General features: G+C 47.2%; 1 protein-coding gene across 5 annotated transcripts in view; it reads left to right on the top strand.

Annotated features, from left to right (window-relative positions):
* The window catches only part of BTRC (beta-transducin repeat containing E3 ubiquitin protein ligase), a 410,877-nt gene that overhangs the window by 309,625 nt on the left and 82,931 nt on the right, over nucleotides 1–18,321 (top strand). For all 5 annotated transcript variants that reach the window (XM_063961896.1, XM_063961897.1, XM_063961895.1 and 2 more), the window contains one exon: nucleotides 11,617–11,848. In XM_063961896.1, the coding sequence (XP_063817966.1) occupies nucleotides 11,617–11,848 (232 nt within the window). The remainder of the gene's footprint in view (nucleotides 1–11,616; nucleotides 11,849–18,321) is intronic.

The raw sequence follows: 18,321 nt of genomic DNA, 5'->3' as shown, positions 1-18,321 counted from the left end.
TATAGTTTTTTCACTGGTATGCTACTATGGGCTTTCTGGATTATGCTGGTGTTTTGGGGTGCCACACCCAGCACCTAGATATAGCGCTAGGGACCCCAAATATACAGAGACGCCTTGATGCGGCTTTGGGGCTTAACCATACATTTGCGCAAATATATGTAATGAAGATCTCTGAATTCTATTATTATGTGGGATTTACATCTAGTTACTGTTATCATTCAGTGTGCTGGGGGAAACAAAATGCCTTTTTTTCTTGCTTAGAAATAGCCCTCCCTTTCAAGCACCTGAATGATATCACTAAGCTAATTGAGCATCTGCCAAACTATATATGTAGGATCTGTGAAGGTCCAGATTTCGGCCCTATCCATTTTCTTTCAGAAACAATTTGCTGCCCTCCCTGAGGTTCAGACCTTTTTGGAGGGAGTTGTGCATATCCAACCTCCCTTTGTACCGCCTATCCAACCTCCCTTTGTACCGCCTACGGCGCCTTGGGACCTTAACGTGGTGTTGCAGTTTCTCCAGTCGGATTGGTTTGAACTTCTACGGGAGGTAGAGGTCAAATTTCTTACATGGAAGGCGGTCACTTTGTTGGCCTTAGCGTCTGCTAAACGTGTGTCCGAGCTGGGGGCTTTATACTGTAAAAGCCCTTACTTGATCTTCCACGAAGATCAAGCTGAGCTATTGACACGTCAGCAGTTTCTTCCGAAGATTGTGTCTGCATTTCATATCAACCAACCTATTGTGGTGCCAGTGGCTACTGACTCCTCATTTACATAAAAGTCCTTGGATGTTGTAAGGACTCTAAGGATATATGTGAATAGAACTTCTCGTCACAGAAAGTCGGGCTCTCAGTTTGTCCTCTATGATCCCAAGAAAATTGGCTGTCCTGCTTCTAAGCAGACCCATTTCTCGCTGGATTAGGTTCACTATCCAGCATGCTTATTTTACGGCAGGACTGCCGTGTCCTAAGTCTGTTAAGGCCCACTCTACTTGTAAAGTGAGGTCTTCCTGGGCGGGTGCCCAGGGTGCCTCGGCAGTGCAGCTTTGCCGAGCTGCAACTTGGTCTGGGTCGAACACGTTTGCAGAGTTTTACAAGTTCGATACTTTGGCCTCTGATGATCTGAAGTTCAGTCAGACAGTTCTGCAGGAGCCTCCGCGCTCTCTCTCTCGTTCTGGAAGCCTTGGTACATCTCCATGGTACTAATGTGGACCCCAGCATCCTCTAGGACGTAAGAGAAAATAGGATTTTGGTACCTACCGGTAAATCCTTTTCTCGTAGTCCGCAGAGGATGTTGGGCGCCCGCCCAGCGCTTCTTTTTCCTGCAAATGTTATTTGGGTCCGTACAACTTCGTTTTAGTTGAGTACTGCATTGTTACTTGGTTAGCAATGTTTCAGCTGTTGCTGAGTAGTTCAAGCTAGTTGGCTTGACGTGCCTTGTATGTGTGAGCTGCTGTGAATCTCACCACTATCTGTGTATAATCCTTCTCTCGAAGTAGGTCGTCTCCTCTGGCACAGTTTCTAGACTGACGCTGGTAGGAGGGGCATAGAGGGAGGAGCTAGCCCACACTCTCAAACTCTTAAAGTGCCAGTGGCTCCTGGTGGACCCGTCTATACCCCATGGTACTAATGGGGACCCCAGCATCCTCTACGGTCTACGAGAAAAGGATTTACCGGTAGGTACCAAAATCCTATTTTTATTAATTTTATTTTGTAAGTGGGGGGTTTATGCTCTGTTAATATATTTTATTTATATGGTTCCACAGGAGATCTGTAGCACCGTACATAGTAGAGAATTCCCTTTAATACTTAAAAACTCCTCTTAAATAGGCCTCCTGCCTTCATGATATTATACTAGAGCTGGTGATCCCCAGGGCAGAAGGACAGTCAGTGGCCCACAGACGATTCGGAGGGTTTACCAGCTAGTAAGTTCCAAATTAAATTTAGGCAACAATATTTTATAATGAAGTTATTTATCGAGTTACAGATAAAAAATAAACCCAATACCAATTAGCCTAAAGCGATCAGTTTACCTGTAAGCTTGGTCGGTAAAGGTAAATTGTCTCGTCAGCTACCACCAGCACTGTGGAACTACCACTGTCTGTACATTTATAGTTTTGTGTTTCTATCATTAAAAATGTGCCGACCCTTGCCGTTTTGTGGGCTGAACCAATATTGATAATCTCATTATGTAGGCTCTCGCATGCAGTGTCCTCTGCCACTAGCATGATCCATGCCGCCAGTAATCTGTCTCTGATACTGTGGTCTCTCTCTCTCTCTCTCTCTCTATACTTTGGGTACTGACTCACTGAGTGTGGAATTGCTGTTCCGCTTCCTGTGGCTCACCTCTTCTTGCCATTTCAGGCTGCAGCGAGATGCCTAAGCCCTGCTCCTGTTGCTCAGTTTGTTCTGTCTGTATTTTATTGTCTGCACTTTGGTATGTAATTACTGTGGTGTATTTTACATATGCTATGTTATTTTCTCTAAAGTCCTAGAGGATGCTGTGGTGTATTTTACATATGCTATGTTATTTTCTCTAAAGTCCTAGAGGATGCTGGGGACTCCGTAAGGACCATGGGGAATAGCCGGGCTCCACAGGAGATAGGGCACTTTAAGGAAGCTTTGGATTCTGGGTATGCACTAGCTCCTCCCTCTATGTCCCTCCTCCAGACCTCAGTTTTACACTGCCCAGAGGATGAAGGGCGCACTGCAGGGAGCTCTCGAGTTCTTTGCTACAGAAAGCATTTTTGTTTGGATTTTTACTCTTTCACAGGGAGCACTGCTGGCAACAGGCTCCCTGCATCGAGGGACTGAGGAGAGAGGGGCAGACCTACTTAACTGATAGGATCTGCTTCCTCGGCTACTGGACACCATTAGCTTCAGAGGGGGTGAACACAGGTTCGTCCTGGGCGTCCACCCCCGGAGCCACGCCGCCGTTCTCCTCACAGAGCCAGAAGAACAGAAGCAAGAAGACGTCTCAGGCGGCAGAAGCCTTCAGCTTCACAGAGGTAACGCACAGCACTGCAGCTGTGCGTCATTGCTCCACATCACCTCACACACTCCGGTCACTGTATGGGTGCAGGGCGCAGGGGGGGGCGCCCTGGGCAGCAATAATAACACCTCTTAGATGGCAAATAGGTATATACATGTACAGCCGAGCACTGTACATGTATATAATTGAGCCCCCGCCATTTTACACGATTTTGAGCGGGACAGAAGTCCGCTGCCGAGGGGGCGGGGCTTCTACCTCAGCACTCACCAGCGCCATTTCTCTCTCCACAGAACGCTGAGAGGAAGCTCCCCGGACTCTCCCCTGCTTACACACGGTGAAGGGAGTTTAAAAAGAGAGGGGGGCACATAATTGGCGGATAAAGTATAATACAGCGCTGCTGGGGAAAAGCATTCTGTGTTGGTCTCCAGATTGTTGCGCTGGGGTGTGTGCTGGCATACTCTCTCTCTGTCTCTCCAAAGGGCCTTTCAGGGGATACTGTCTTCAGAAAAAGTTTCCCTGGGTGTGTGCAGTGTGTCGGTACGTGTGTGTCGACATGTTTGATGAGGAAGGCTCGCTTAATGTGGAGGGGGAGTGAGTGCTTGAATGTCAGGTCGCCGTCGGCAACGCCGACACCGGACTGGGTGGATATGCTGAATGTCTTGAATGCAAATGTAAATCTCCTGCATAAAAGATTAGACAAGGCTGAAGCTAGGGATCAGTCAGGTAGCCAGTCCGTGCCTGTCCCTGTGGTGCCAGGACCTTCAGGGTCTCAAAAGCGCCCCATATCCCAGGTCGCTGACACAGATACTGACACAGATACTGACTCTAGTGTCGACTATGAGGATGCAAAATTACAGCCGAAGGTGGCAAAAGGTATTATTACATGATTATTGCCATAAAAGAGGTTTTGCATATCACGGAGGAACCCCCTGTCCCTGACACGAAGGTTCACATGTATAAAGGGAAAAAGCCTGAGGTCACGTTTCCGTCCTCATTTGAGCTAAGCAAATTATGCGAAAAGGCTTGGGAATCTCCGGATAGGAGACTCCATGTTCCCAAAAGGATTCTCATGGCGTATCCTTTTCCACAGAAGGATCGGATACGATGGGAATCTGCGCCTAAAGTAGACAAGGTGCTGACACGCTTATCCAAGAAGGTGGCACTGCCTTCTCCGGATACTGCTTCCCTCAAGGATCCTGCTGATCGCAAGCAGGAAATTACCATGAAGCACATTTACACACATTCAGGAACTGTAGTTAGGCCGGCCATGGCGTCGGCCTGGGTTTGTAGTGCTGTCGTGGCATGGGCAGACTCCTTATCTACGGAGATGGACACCTTAGATAGGGATACCATTCTAATGACCATGGAGCATATCAGAGATGCTGCCTTGTATATGAGGGATGCTCAGAGAGACATTTGTTTACTAAGCTCTAGAATAAACGCTATGTCTATTTCTGCTAGGAGGCTCTTGTGGACCCGACAGTGGACGGGAGACGCCGACTCAAAGCGGCATATGGAGTCATTGCCTTACAAGGGGGAGGAGTTGTTTGGAGAAGGCCTCTCGGACCTAGTCTCTACTGCTACGGCTGGTAAATCGAATTTTTTACCTTATGTTCCCCCGCAGCATTCTAAGAAGGTACCACATTATCAAATGCAGTCCTTTCGTTCCAATAAAAACAAGAAGGTACGAGGATCGTCCTTCGTTGCCAGAGGTAAAGGCAAGGGAAAAAAGCTGCACTCAGCTAGTTCCCAGGAGCAGAAGTCCTCCCCTACTTCCGCAAAGTCCACAGCATGACGCTGGGGCTTTCCGGGGGGGATCAGATCAAGTGGGGGCACGTCTTCGTCTTTTCAGCCACGTCTGGGTTCAATCACAGGTGGATCCCTGGGCAATAGAGATTGTTTCCCAGGGATACAAACTGGAATTCGAAGACATGCCCCCTCGCCGGTTTTTCAAATCGGCTCTGCCAGCTTCCCTGTCAGAGAGGGAGCTAGTGTTAGCGGCAATTCACAAATTGTACATTCAACAGGTGATAATCAAGGTTCCTCATCTCCAGCAAGGAGAGGGTTATTATTCATCCCTGTTTGTGGTACCGAAACCGGACGGTTCGGTCAGACCCATTCTAAATCTAAAATCCCTTAACCTGTACTTGAAGAGGTTCAAGTTCAAAATGGAATCGCTCAGAATGGTCATCGCCAGCCTGGAGGGAGGGGATTGGATGGTGTCCCTGGACATAAAGGATGCGTACCTTCATGTTCCGATTTTCCCCCCTCACCAGGCGTTTCTGAGATTTGCAGTACAGGATTGTCACTACCAATTTCAGACGTTGCCGTTTGGGCTTTCCACGGCCCCGAGAATTTTCACCAAGTTAATGGCGGAAATAATGGTGCTCCTGTGCAAGCAGGGAGTCACAATTATCCCGTACTTGGACGATCTCCTTATAAAGGCGAGATCTCGGGAGAAGTTGCTGGACAGCGTGTCTCTGTCTGTGAAGACGTTGCAGATGCACGGCTGGATTCTCAATTTACCGAAATCCCAGCTAGTACCTGCAACGCGTCTGACCTTTTTGGGCCTGATTCTAGACACAGACCAAAAAATACTTTTTCTTCCGGTGGAGAAGGCTCAGGAGCTCATAGCCCTGGTCAGGAACCTTTTAAAGCCAAAAAAGGTTTCGGTGCATCATTGCACAAAGGTTCTGGGGAAGATGGTGGCTTCATATGAGGCCATCCTCTTCGGCAGGTTCCATGCGAGGACTTTCCAATGGGACCTATTGGACAAATGGTCCGGGTCCCATCTACATATGCAGAAACGGATCACCCTGTCTCCCAGGGCCAGGGTATCTCTCCTGTGGTGGCTGCACAGTGCTCACCTTCTAGAGGGTCGCAGGTTCGGCATTCAGGACTGGATCCTGGTGACCACGAACGCGAGCCTCCGAGGTTGGGGGGCTGTCGCACTGGGAAGAAATTTCCAAGGTCTCTGGTCAAGCCTAGAGACTTGTCTCCACATCAATGTCCTGGAGTTAACAACGCCATAACAACGCCCATTTACAACGCCCTACGCCAGGCGGAGGAGTGGCTTCAGAACAAACCGGTTCTGATACAGTCGGACAATATCACGGCAGTGGCTCATGTAAACCGCCAAGGCGGCACAAGGAGCAGAGTGGCCATGGCAGAAGCAACCAGGATTCTGCGCTGGGCGGAAGGCCATGTAAGCGCACTATCAGCAGTGTTCATCCCGGGGGTGGACAACTGGGAGGCGGACTTCCTCAGCAGGCACGACCTGCACCTGGGAGAGTGGGGACTTCATCAAGAAGTCTTCACACGGATCGTGGATCGGTGGGGACTGCCTCAAATAGACATGATGGCGTCCCGTCTCAACAAAAAGCTAAAGAGGTATTGCGCCAGGTCAAGAGACCCTCAGGCGGTAGCGGTAGACGCTCTGGTGACACCATGGGTGTTCAGATCGGTCTATGTGTTTCCTCCTCTGCCTCTCATACCCAAGGTGTTGAGATTAATAAGACTAAGAAGGGTCAGAACAATTCTCATTGTTCCAGATTGGCCAAGGAGGACTTGGTATCCGGATCTGCAAGAGTTGCTCACAGAAGATCCGTGGCCTCTTCCTCTAAGGCAGGACCTGCTGCAGCAGGGGCCCTGTCTGTACCAAGACTTACCGCCATGCGTTTGACGGCATGGCGGTTGAACGCCGGATCCTAGCTGAAAAAGGGATTCTGGAGGAGATCATTCCTACCCTGATCAAGGGTAGGAAGGATGTGACATCGAAACATTATCACCGTATATGGCGGAAATATGTTTCTTGGTGTGAGGCCAGAGCTGCTCCTACGGAGGAGTTCCATTTGGGCCATCTGCTTCACTTCCTTCAAACGGGAGTGAATTTGGGCCTAAAATTAGGGTCCATAAAGGTCCAAATTTCGGCCTTATCCATTTTCTTTCAAAGAGAATTGGCTGCTCTTCCTGAAGTACAGACTTTTGTGAAGGGAGTGCTGCATATTCAGCCTCCCTTTGTACCTCCAGTGGCGCCTTGGGATCTTAACGTGGTATTAAGTTTCCTCAAGTCACCTTGGTTTGAACCACTCAAAACAGTGGAGTTGAAATACCTCACTTGGAAAGTGGTCATGTTGTTGGCCTTAGCTTCTGCAAGGCGTGTTTCGGAATTAGCGGCTTTATCATATAAAAGCCCATACCTGATTTTTCATGTGGATAGGGCAGAGTTGAGGACTCGTCCTCTATTTCTGCCCAAGGTGGTCTCATCTTTTCATATGAACCAACCTATTGTCGTGCCTGTGGCTACACAGGACTTGGAGGACTCCGAGTCCCTGGATGTGGTCAGGGCTTTGAAGATTTACGTGACCAGAATAGCTAGGATCAGGAAGACTGAAGCTCTGTTTGTTCTGTATGCGGCCAACAAGGTTGGCGCTCCTGTTTCAAAGCAGACAATTGCTCACTGGATCTGTAACACGATTCAGCAGGCGCATTCTATGGCAGGATTGCCATTGCCTAAATCGGTTAAGGCCCATTCCACTAGGAAGGTGGGCTCTTCTTGGGCGGCTGCCCGAGGTGTCTCGGCACTACAACTGTGCCGAGCTGCTACTTGGTCGGGGTCAAACACCTTTGCAAAGTTCTATAAGTTTGATACCCTGGCTGAGGAGGACCTCCTGTTTGCTCAATCGGTGCTGCAGAGTCATCTGCACTCTCCCGCCCGTTTGGGAGCTTTGGCATAATCCCCATGGTCCTTACGGAGTACCCAGCATCCTCTAGGACGTTAGAGAAAATAGGATTTTACTTACCGGTAAATCTATTTCTCGTAGTCCGTAGAGGATGCTGGGCGCCCGTCCCAAGTGCGGACTTCTTCTGCAAGACTTGTATATAGTTATTGCTTACATAAGGGTTATGTTATAGTTGGTCGGTCTTGAACCGAGGCTATGTTACTTGTTCATACTGTTAACTGGGTAGTTTATCACAGGTTATACGGTGTGATTGGTTTGGCTGGTATGAATCTCGCCCTTAGGTTACATAAATCCTTTCCTCGTACTGTTCATATCCTCTGGGCACAGTTTCTCTAACTGAGGTCTGGAGGAGGGACATAGAGGGAGGAGCCAGTGCATACCCAGAATCCAAAGCTTTCTTAAAGTGCCCTATCTCCTGCGGAGCCCGTCTATTCCCCATGGTCCTTACGGAGTCCCCAGCATCCTCTACGGACTACGAGAAATAGATTTACCGGTAAGTAAAATCCTATTTTACATATGCTATGTAAATTGTTTCAGACACTTTTATGATCATAATACTAATAGCGCAGCCTATGAATTCATAGGGGTATATTCAATTAAAGTCTGATCCATTCCGACATGTATTTGTCGGAATGGATCCGACAACTCTTATTCAATCTCATCTTAATTCGACTTTTTCAAGTCGAATTGAGATGGGACGCAGAGGAGGAGAAGGGGGGCGAGCCGCGGGGAGACTAGCGGGGGACAGCTGGCGGGCATACAGGGGAGATCAGCGCTACAGTAGCACTGCAGCAGGATGCCACCCAGCCGCCCGACCTCACAGCAGTGTGTACCCGGCTCCAGCAAGCGTGCTGGAGCCGTGTGGAAGCTGCCGTGAGGTCGGGCGGCTGAGTGACATCCTGCTGCAGTGCTACTGTAGCGCTGATCTCCCCTGTATGCCCGCCGGCTGTCCCCCCGTCTCCCTGCAGCTCTCCCCCCCTCCTCCTCTGGGTCCGCATCTCAGTCTGACATGTTTGATGTCGGACTGAGATGGTAAGCACGTGGATCGGCAGCTATTCTGCCGATCCACGTGCTTTTCGACAAGTCAAATTCATCGACTTGTCGAAAAATTTAGGGATATATTGAATAGGTCAAATCAGGATTCGACCTAAAGAAGTCGAAAACTGCCGTCTTTTCGACAGACGTCAGTTTTCGACTTCAATTGAATATACCCCATAGTGGTAATGTGAGACCAGACTTCTTGTCTATACAGCTTACTACACATGTATAGTTTAGCAATACTTAAATATTGTGTCGGCACAGTAATTTTTGTACAATTCTATCAATGTACAGTTCAGGCACACATTATGATTGGAGATTAGGGTTCTATTTACTAAGAAATTCTATGCTTCTAAGCGTGTTTATGCCTGATATTTAAAAAGGCAATGCTTTTGTTAGCTGTATCTTGCTAGTAAAAGTTTTGCCCTTCTAAATACCTGGTATAAACACGCTCAGAAGCCCAGTGCTTAATTAATAAACCCTTTAGGAGGGGGAGGGAATGTACAGAAACGCTGTGCGATGGGTAAAGGATAGGGAGAGGCAGGGTGGTAGGGAGAGGATAAAGAGAGGCAAGGTGTTACAAAACAAAATACCGGTGGGTGCTGTGGGTACCACGGGTGGGGAAGGGGTGTTGCGGTTGGGGAAGGGAGTGCTGCGGGTGGTGGAGGTGAGGGTGTGGGTGCTATGGGTGGGGGAAGGGGCAGGAGTGCCGGGGGTGGGGGAGGGACGTGTGCCGCGGGAGGGGGGCGGATGTGAAGGATGCTGTGGGTGTTTAGGTGAGGGAGGGGCGTGTGGCACGGGTGGGGGGCGTATGTGGTGGATGCCACGGGGAGGGTGGTGGGTTGCAGGGGGGAGAGGTGGGTATGGGGGTGGTGCTGGGTTTTTGGGGTTGGGCCGGTGGCTTTTGCTGGTTGTGGGTGTTACGGGAGGCGGCGGGAGTGCCGTGGGTGGGGGAGGGGTGTGTGCCGCGGGTGGGGGGCGAATGAGGTGGGTGCTGTGGGTGGGGGAGGGGCGGGGGTGCGGATGTGGTGGATGCTGTGGGTGGGGTGGAGGGTGCGGGGGGGGGGAGGTGGGGGGGTGCTGCGGGTGGGGGAGGGGTGGGTGGGGGGGAGGGTGTAGCGGGGGGAGAGGTTGGTATAGGGGTGGGGGTGGGGGAGGGGCATGGGGTTTTTGCGGGGTGTGGGTGTCACGGGTGGGGGAGGGGGCGGGAGTGGGAGTGCCGCGGGTTGGGGGAGGGGGTCGGAGTGCCTCGGGTGGGGGAGGGGGCGGGAATGGCGCGGATGGGGGAGGGGGGTGGGGGAGGGGTGCTGCCGCGGGTGGGGGAGGGGTGCGTGCCGCGGGTGGGGGAGGGGTGCGTGTAGCGGGTTGGGGAGGGGTGTGTGCCGCGGGTGGGGGAGGGGTGCGTGCCGCGGGTGGGGGAGGGGGCGGGAGTGCCGCGGGTGGGAGGGTGCGGGATGCCGCGGGCCGTGGTTGGGTGGGGGAGGGGTGCGTGCCGCGGGTGGGGGAGGGGTGCGTGTCGCGGGTGGGGGAGGGGTGCGTGTCGCGGGTGGGGGAGGGGGCGGGAGTGCCGCGGGTTGGGTGGATGCCGCAGGTGGGAGGGTGCGGGATGCCGCAGGCCGTGTGCCGTGGTTGGGTGGGGTGGATTCCTGTCTCCCAAATCCCCAGCAGTGTCCCGGATCAGAGCACCCACCTTTCGGGCCAGGCGCATCACGCACAGCACGCAGCTCAGCACAGATTGCCGGAACTCCTCGGATGTCAGCCAGTCCCAAAGCCGCTGAAGCAGGATGGAGAGGCGGGACCCGGCCCAGCGAGCCCCCTTCCTGAGCTGCCGGACGCGGCCGCTCTACTGCCCAGAGGCCGGAGCAGCACGGAGCGGAGCAGGAGGAGCGGGGCGGGCATAGTGCGGGGGCGGCTGGGGGGGAGACGGGCAGCGGTCCCAGAGGGAGGGGACTGTCCTGCCGGCCAGATCTGTGCCTGTGACTCCGCCCAGCATTACGGGCACAGAGTCACAGACCAAGGCAAATACTGTATATAGGAGAGATATATATATATATATATATATATATAGTTTTATTTATTTTTAAATCAACATCCCTTCTTGTGGATCCAGACATGCTGCAGTTTATCTTCAGTGAGCTCTAAAACAACTTAATTGGCTGAAAAATCTAGGTGTACATTAGTTTACAAGTTTCTTTATCATACCATGAACTTTAGGTTTAATAGCCATTTCAAAGCAAAATAGCCAGCACATCCATACCGAGAGGGCATGCTAACGCATGATATCCAAAAACTGCTCATATGACTCCCTGGGTTAGTGTTACTTTGTGGTTTGCGTATTGCAAGGCTGTGGTTTGGAACCGAGCTCATGGGCTAGCTTTTGCAGGTATTGCTATGAAATTAGCGCTGGTTTAGCAACCAAGTTTCCTGATTTTTCCTCGGCCCTGACCTTTTTGTGTTTGCACGTACCAGCCCTCCCACCGAATCGTATTCATAGCCCTGTACTAAATCGTTTGCAAGCCTCGCTGTGGAAGAACATGAAATTCATTTCAGTACTTTAAAGTGTCACTCTGATTTCCCATTTAACAGTCTCTGGTATTTTATGTGCACTTCCAGCCTGGGTGGTAATGTCCTCTCTGAGTTCCTTGCAAGGATATGGGGCTGTTTGCTGGCTGACAGTAGCAAATGGATACTCCCTGTCAGCCAATTTATATGTCTGAATCTTTTTTTCCCCTGTTGTGTAACAGATGTATTTCCTAAATTTATGTGTGCTCGAGCTGTGTGTCATGTACTATTGCTTTTCCTTTTATTTATTTTTGTGTTTGTTTTTTTTTTTCCTCTTCCCACAGACTAAACTTGCCAATGGCATTTCTAGCATGATTGTGCCCAAGCAGAGGAAGCTGTCCGCAAACTACGAGAAGGAAAAAGATCTCTGCGTCAAGTACTTTGAGCAGTGGTCAGAGTGTGATCAAGTGGAGTTTGTCGAGCATCTAATCTCTCGAATGTGCCACTACCAACATGGACATATAAACACGTACCTAAAGCCAATGTTACAGAGGGATTTTATCACTGCACTTCCAGGTAATGTGTTGTGTCTGCTGAAATAAAGTTTTCTGTTCTGACTGGTGCTAAAAAAAACTCAAAACAAACTTTAATATCACACACTTTTGACTAAGGAGTATATTCATGAAATGGTAAAAAGTGTGGAAAAGTGAGCTAGTGGAGAAGTTGCCCATGGCAACCAATCAGCATTGATGTAACATTTATCAAGTGCATTCTATAAAATTAAAGTATTGCTGATGGGTAACTTCTCCATTGGCTCATTTCTACACTCTTTTCACTGCTTCATGAAGTACCCAAAATAATGGGTGAACTTATTATTATTATTTTTTTTTTCAATATTAAATCTTTATTAAAGAATTTTCGATATATTTAGGGTGGAGAAACAGAGAAAAAAAAGAAAAGGGGAGGGCATGGGGAATAGAAGGGTATACAAATGAAAAGTGCAACAAAACAGTGTATGCCAAAATATACAAACAATGTCAAAGGAGAACCATAATAACATACCACAGGGAATAGGAGGCTCGACAAAGAGTGAGATGCAGTAGGTGGTGGCATCCCAAGCTTGAATGAGGCCTAATGGGAGCAGTCTCGCCAAGGGGAGGTAGGGGGGACCAATATTCAGTCAACACAGGGTCTCCTAGGTGGGAGCGACAGATAAGAGGGTTCAGTTATCAGTTTTATGGGTTTTAGACGTCCAATAGTCGCACCAGCCAAAACAGCGGATATGGGGGTTGGACGACACTGCCGAGTATAAGCAGCCAGCTACCTCAAACTCATAATGGGACTGAACTTGAATTTCAGTCATGTCAACGGTGGGGATGACAGTTGTACGCCAGTGACGAGCTATGGATGATGTAGCTGCCATCATGATATGACACATAATGTAACTATGTAAATATGTTGTTGGGTTTAGGTGAAATAGAGCCAACAGTGGATGGGGTGTTTAATGGAAGATTAAGAACTTTGGAGACAAATCTAAACACATCATTCCATAGTTTTAATCAACACCGGTCACGCACAGAATATATGTAGCAAAGTGCCAGTGTTACCATATCTGTTACATTAGCCCTTTTCTTATTATAACATTTTGGGAGTCCGTTGCACTCCATAGAATCTTACAACTCCCCATTCTTTCATTGAATACTCCTATTATTGCCAGTAGCCTTTTGGCATTCCAGCGTTTACCCACTGAGCTCTTCCCTGGTATGTCTCCAAATCTCTTCAGGCCTATTTATCGATCAGTGATCACTCTTTTCCAGCATCCATTCTTCGTCCTATTCAATAAGAGGTGTACTGTGGAGAGATCGGATATTTCACCTGCAGTCCCTTTTTATAGCGGATTCTGCCGCAGTCCCCATATCTGCCTATGGGGACTGAGAAGTACTGCATTTTTTTTCAGTTTGAGGAGAAAACATAACTCCGGCTCAGGATATTTACGTGCACGGAAGACATCCAGACCCTTCGTGCACACATCTCTCGCATACGCAGTACAGGAAAGGTTACCCATGTTATGTGCATGCCTGGCCTTATCTGCATGTGCAGCCTTGAGTAGAGGAGTTTGCTAGGCCTGTATGGATTCTCCATCTACACAATACTGAATTCACCATACATTGGAGCCATTGACTGGAGCAATACACTACTGGTAAAGGCTATATAAAATTAGAGTTGAGGAGGCTTTTTTGATGAACATAGGAAGGTAGGTGATCTTTGATAAACTGAAGTTGTAATACAACTGTATCAGTACAGTACGTTAATTACCATTGTTGGCAAGCAAATTATACAGTAATAGATAGTCCATCGGGTCCTATTTATTTATAGGGAGAAAAATTTAAGCATATGGCTTTTCTCTGTTTAAGAAACAGCCCGGCTATAGCTATGCCTTGCGGGGGGGAGCCTGTTTAAGAGTATATACCGTGGGATTACAGCCACAATCATTTTAACTCTGTCACCAGAGGGTATAGATTATTAGATTGACGCTAATTAAGTCGACCCCAAGTGGTCGACATGGCATGGGTCAACATGGAAAAGGTAGGTGAAAAGGTTGACACAAGCAAAAGGTCGATACCATAAAGGTAGACACCTTTTTTTTTTCTTTTATGTGCTGTTTACCATTGAAAAGCCACATTTAAACCCAGTTGGTATACCACGTTCCCTCACTATACTTCGGTAAGGTGTCTCACTCCACAACTGCTGCGCTTGGCATAGGTTGTAATTGCGAATCAGTCCACGTAGATGGTAGAGTATAAAAGGTTGGGAAAATCAGAACTGTTGACTATTTGTACCTGTCGACTGTTTAACCGTGTTGACCATACGGGGTCAACGTGTTGACCTAATTAGGGTCGACCTGTCATCTGGATGCCGTCACCAGCATGGGCAGGCAGTGGGAAAAGGCTTTATTTAATTTAATTTGTCCATTCTTTCTGAATATAATTACTAATAGATTATTATTTGTCCTTTTTGTATTATAAGCAAAATTACCTTTTTATTATTAGCAAATCCAGGCTTCCAATCCAATCTGTGCGTGAACCAGCCGGCAAGCTGAGTCATGTTTGCCTCAGCACTGGTCTTATGAGACAGTAAGTTTAGCCATACTGCTGCTACGCCAGCAACGTTAGGTTTAATGGTAAACTGCAGGGATAGAGGATTTCCATGCATTTGTTAAACAGACCACTTATTCTCTATCCTGGCTGTGCCTGAGTTCTGGCTCAATATTGAAATATCTTCTCTTTTTTATAATATGTGTACATTTGATATATGACTGGATGCCAAAGGGAGGCCTCCACAAAACAATTTAATTACATGACACATAGGCCCAGATTTATCAAGCCTTGGTGAGTGATAAATTGCACTCACCAAGGCTCCTAACTGCCATGTTACAGGCTGTGCTTGAAAAAATGACAGTTTGGAGCTGATTGGTTGGTACTTTATCACTGTGCAATTCAGCATTCTCCAAGGCTTGATAAAACTAGGCCTTAGCATATTCATAGCGGTATCACCCACTACAAAGTAAAGTATTGAATTAAACCAGACATGTCATGAGAGCACAAGATGTGTTGTCACATGGGATAAGCATTAACATGGTTCCTTAGTACTTACTGTATAATGACACTTTCAGTTACGTCAAGCTGACGCAAATTTAGGTATTTTCATTTGCTACTCCTAGTGAAACAGCCACTTTGCCATAGATGCAGCCTGTTAATTCGCTAGAAATTGGTCACGGCAACAATCATCATTAATAAAGCACAGAATGCTTCAGCACACAACATGGCGACTCCTTTGTGTAAAGCCTATACTGTAGGTGCGCTTTCAGAAAACTGCACTCTTTCTTACATTAGTCCATGTTATTCTGAATCCTATATCATCCTTTTAATAGTAAACTGTAGAGAATTTTTCCAGTACCAAATATACTCTGTCACCCTAAAAATTGAAGATCACCTCAAACATGTTCTGAACACTGATCAATTATATTAGTGTGGGGGGGAGATGTATGTGTTGTTTTTTTTTGTTTTGTTTTTTAAACCAAGTGTTGAAATCAGTTGCTTTGAATACTGGGCAGCAGATGGTTAAACCAAAGCAATCCGCCACCGACAGACGTAAGATATTAAGTTTTAATGGAGTGTACATGCCCAGTTAGATGTCAGCTGGGTTGGGTGGCTAGGGGCCAGTTGTCCCTCTGGGCTTGTGATATTTTAATGATTAAAGTCCCCCGGGGAAGGCCACTTGTCCACCACAAAAGCAGATGCAATAAAGCTTTCAGCTGCTCAGAACCTCTTGGGATACAGACATGTCAATCCTATGCTTTATGGTGCAGTTGATTACATAGATGAGCAAGCTTTGTTATTGGAGAGGCTCTACTACAGCTAATAATGTTTACTTTATACACGGTCTGACTCTGGGGGTTCATTTTTTTTGCTTTTGTGGCTCATACGGTTGTATCATGCTAATTATTGTTATACAGACATACATGTCATAATAATCTGCCCTAGCAGCCACAGTATGTCTAACATGACTCATGAATTAAAGGGTTATAAGGCAAAGAAATGGATTTAAAGCGTACTGAAATCTCCTTGTTGGAGAGCATTTAATAAGCATTTACAATTAATTTAATTCACATTCAATAAGGTGTCTCAAGTCTTTGCTGCAACATTGTAGGTATACAAAGAAAGGCTCGTACATCCTGATAAAAATAATATGTCCACCAAAACCCAGCGTGTGGCACAGTGAGTACCAGTAAGTAGTTGGTTGATGAGCTGTGCAGAGATTGGTGAGGCAGGATTGCATTATTTTTTTAATTGGCTGCTCTGAATTTGGATATGGATAGAAGATGGCATTTGAGAACACAGAAAAGATGGCCGTGGTACTGGGTTCATCCATTGGAGACTCAATGTGCTCTTAATTCATCCTCGTGGAACTGTGGAGATTCTCCCCTGAAATGCCCCAGATGACTATAGCCATGAGTTACTTGAGAGCAAATGTTAGACAACCAACGCCGACCTGGGGCTACTATTCTAGCTGGTGGACACCATAAAATTATTTTATTGTTATAAACATTCTCATCATATTATAAACATCACTCTATATTATATTATACTTCAGTCATACATATTTTATAGGGAGCCACATATAATAAAAGGATTTTGGAAGCCATTATAGAGTCCTATGCCCTGTATTGGAAGTACCCCATGATAAGGATTGCTTTATACATGTAATGGGACGCCCCATTGTTTCATTTTGTTTTCTCCTCAAGTGGTTCATTATTCCAGTTTGAAACTAAAAGCAGCTGCATTTGTCATGGCTGTTATTTCCTTGCTGTTATTTACAGTAGGTGCAAATCAAGTTACATTTTTATGATTTGCTGCTGTTATTGTGTATAAATTGCGCCTAAATGTAAATATTTGTCAGTGTTACTTTTACCAATGTCTACTAATAGCAAAGTGTACATTGGGGGTAATTCTGAGTTGATCGCAGCACTAAGTTTTTTAGCAGTTGGGCAAAACCATGTGCACTGCAGGGGGGGGCAGATATAACGTTTGCAGAGAGAGTTAGATTTGGGTGGGTTATTTTGTTTCTGTGCAGGGTAAATACTGGCTGATTTATTTTTACACTGCAATTTAGATTTCAGTTTGAACACACCCCACCCAAATCTAACTCTCTCTGCACATGTTACATCTGCTCCCCCTGCAGTGCACATGGTTTTGCCCAACTGCTAACAAAGTTCCTGCTGCGATCAACTCAGAATTAGGCCCCTTGTACGCTCCTGCCTTGTGTCTGATTATAGGAAGACAGCGCAGGAGGAATAGTCCTATATAATATGATATAATATGGTGATCTGTGTGCTAGTACTGTAGCGCCATTTTTATTTTTTTTACTCTTAAATATGTAGAAATTATTATTCTTCAGTTTATTTATCTAGCCAATAGAGTGGTTTTCTCCCCCCATTTTTACTTTCTTCTCGTATTTGAGATTATGGGGGGAATGCAATTAACCGCAGGCTACTTCCCCCAGAACTATTCAGTTAGCCCTGAATGCAGGCTGCAGGGATGTCGTTTTGGGTATTAGCAGACCTGAAAAGAGATCCCTGATAAATACCCTGTTGTCCAGTGCCAGAACCAGGTTGCAGATAAAATGCCGGCTGTCAGGATACCAAAGTCGAAATCCTGACAGTCTACAATACTGACAGCTGGAAATTCGGCGCACTGTGGGTGTCAACGACACCCATAGTGTGGGAATAGAGGACTATTAGCACTCACCCCTCTGCCAGTACTTTTCCGTCCGGAATGCCGCTGTCAGGATGTTGACATATTGACACCCGGCATCCCATCCGTCGGTAAGACGTATGTAATCCCTTGAACCATGTTAACAAATAGATTCAGGAACGTAACCCGGATTCTGTGTTAGCGCCTGATAGCATAATTTGCGGGTTGAGAAATAATGGCTATAATTGAATTACCCCAGGTGTAAAAGCTAGAGGCTACCATATTGAACAACGTATAATCGTGAAATTGATGTGAAGCAATGAAAATGGTTGAGGGGAAGTGTGTATTATATTTAGTATTGTTAAAGCATGTTATATAGGATTTGGTATGCATGACCGGTCAGCATACCTCCGCTAGGATGCTGGAGCGGAATGTCGGCAGGGTGGGCGAGCGTAACAAGCCCCTTGCAGGCTCGGTGGCGTTCTGTGGTCGCCACGTGTTCTATTCCCCACTCTATGGGTGTTGTGGACACCCATGAGTGGTAATAGTCCCTGTCGGTCGACATGCCAACCGTCGGGATTGTGTGGGTGCGGAATGTAGGGGGAGGTTATGTGACCGCCGGTCACATAACTACATTCAGTTAAATAGTTTCTAAGATACTTAAAGGAACATCCATACATGTATGGCCTAAGAGGTAAATGGCCTAGTTGGCGCAGTTGGGCACCAAATTTCAGACTGACGAAAAACAATGTTATAGCTGCTACCATACATAAAGCAGTAAATATAAGAAGATAC

Source organism: Pseudophryne corroboree, chromosome 3 (genome assembly GCF_028390025.1).
Source record: "Pseudophryne corroboree isolate aPseCor3 chromosome 3, aPseCor3.hap2, whole genome shotgun sequence".
Classification (NCBI taxonomy): Eukaryota; Metazoa; Chordata; class Amphibia; order Anura; family Myobatrachidae; genus Pseudophryne; species Pseudophryne corroboree.
This window is presented reverse-complemented; position numbering and strand designations above follow the sequence as displayed.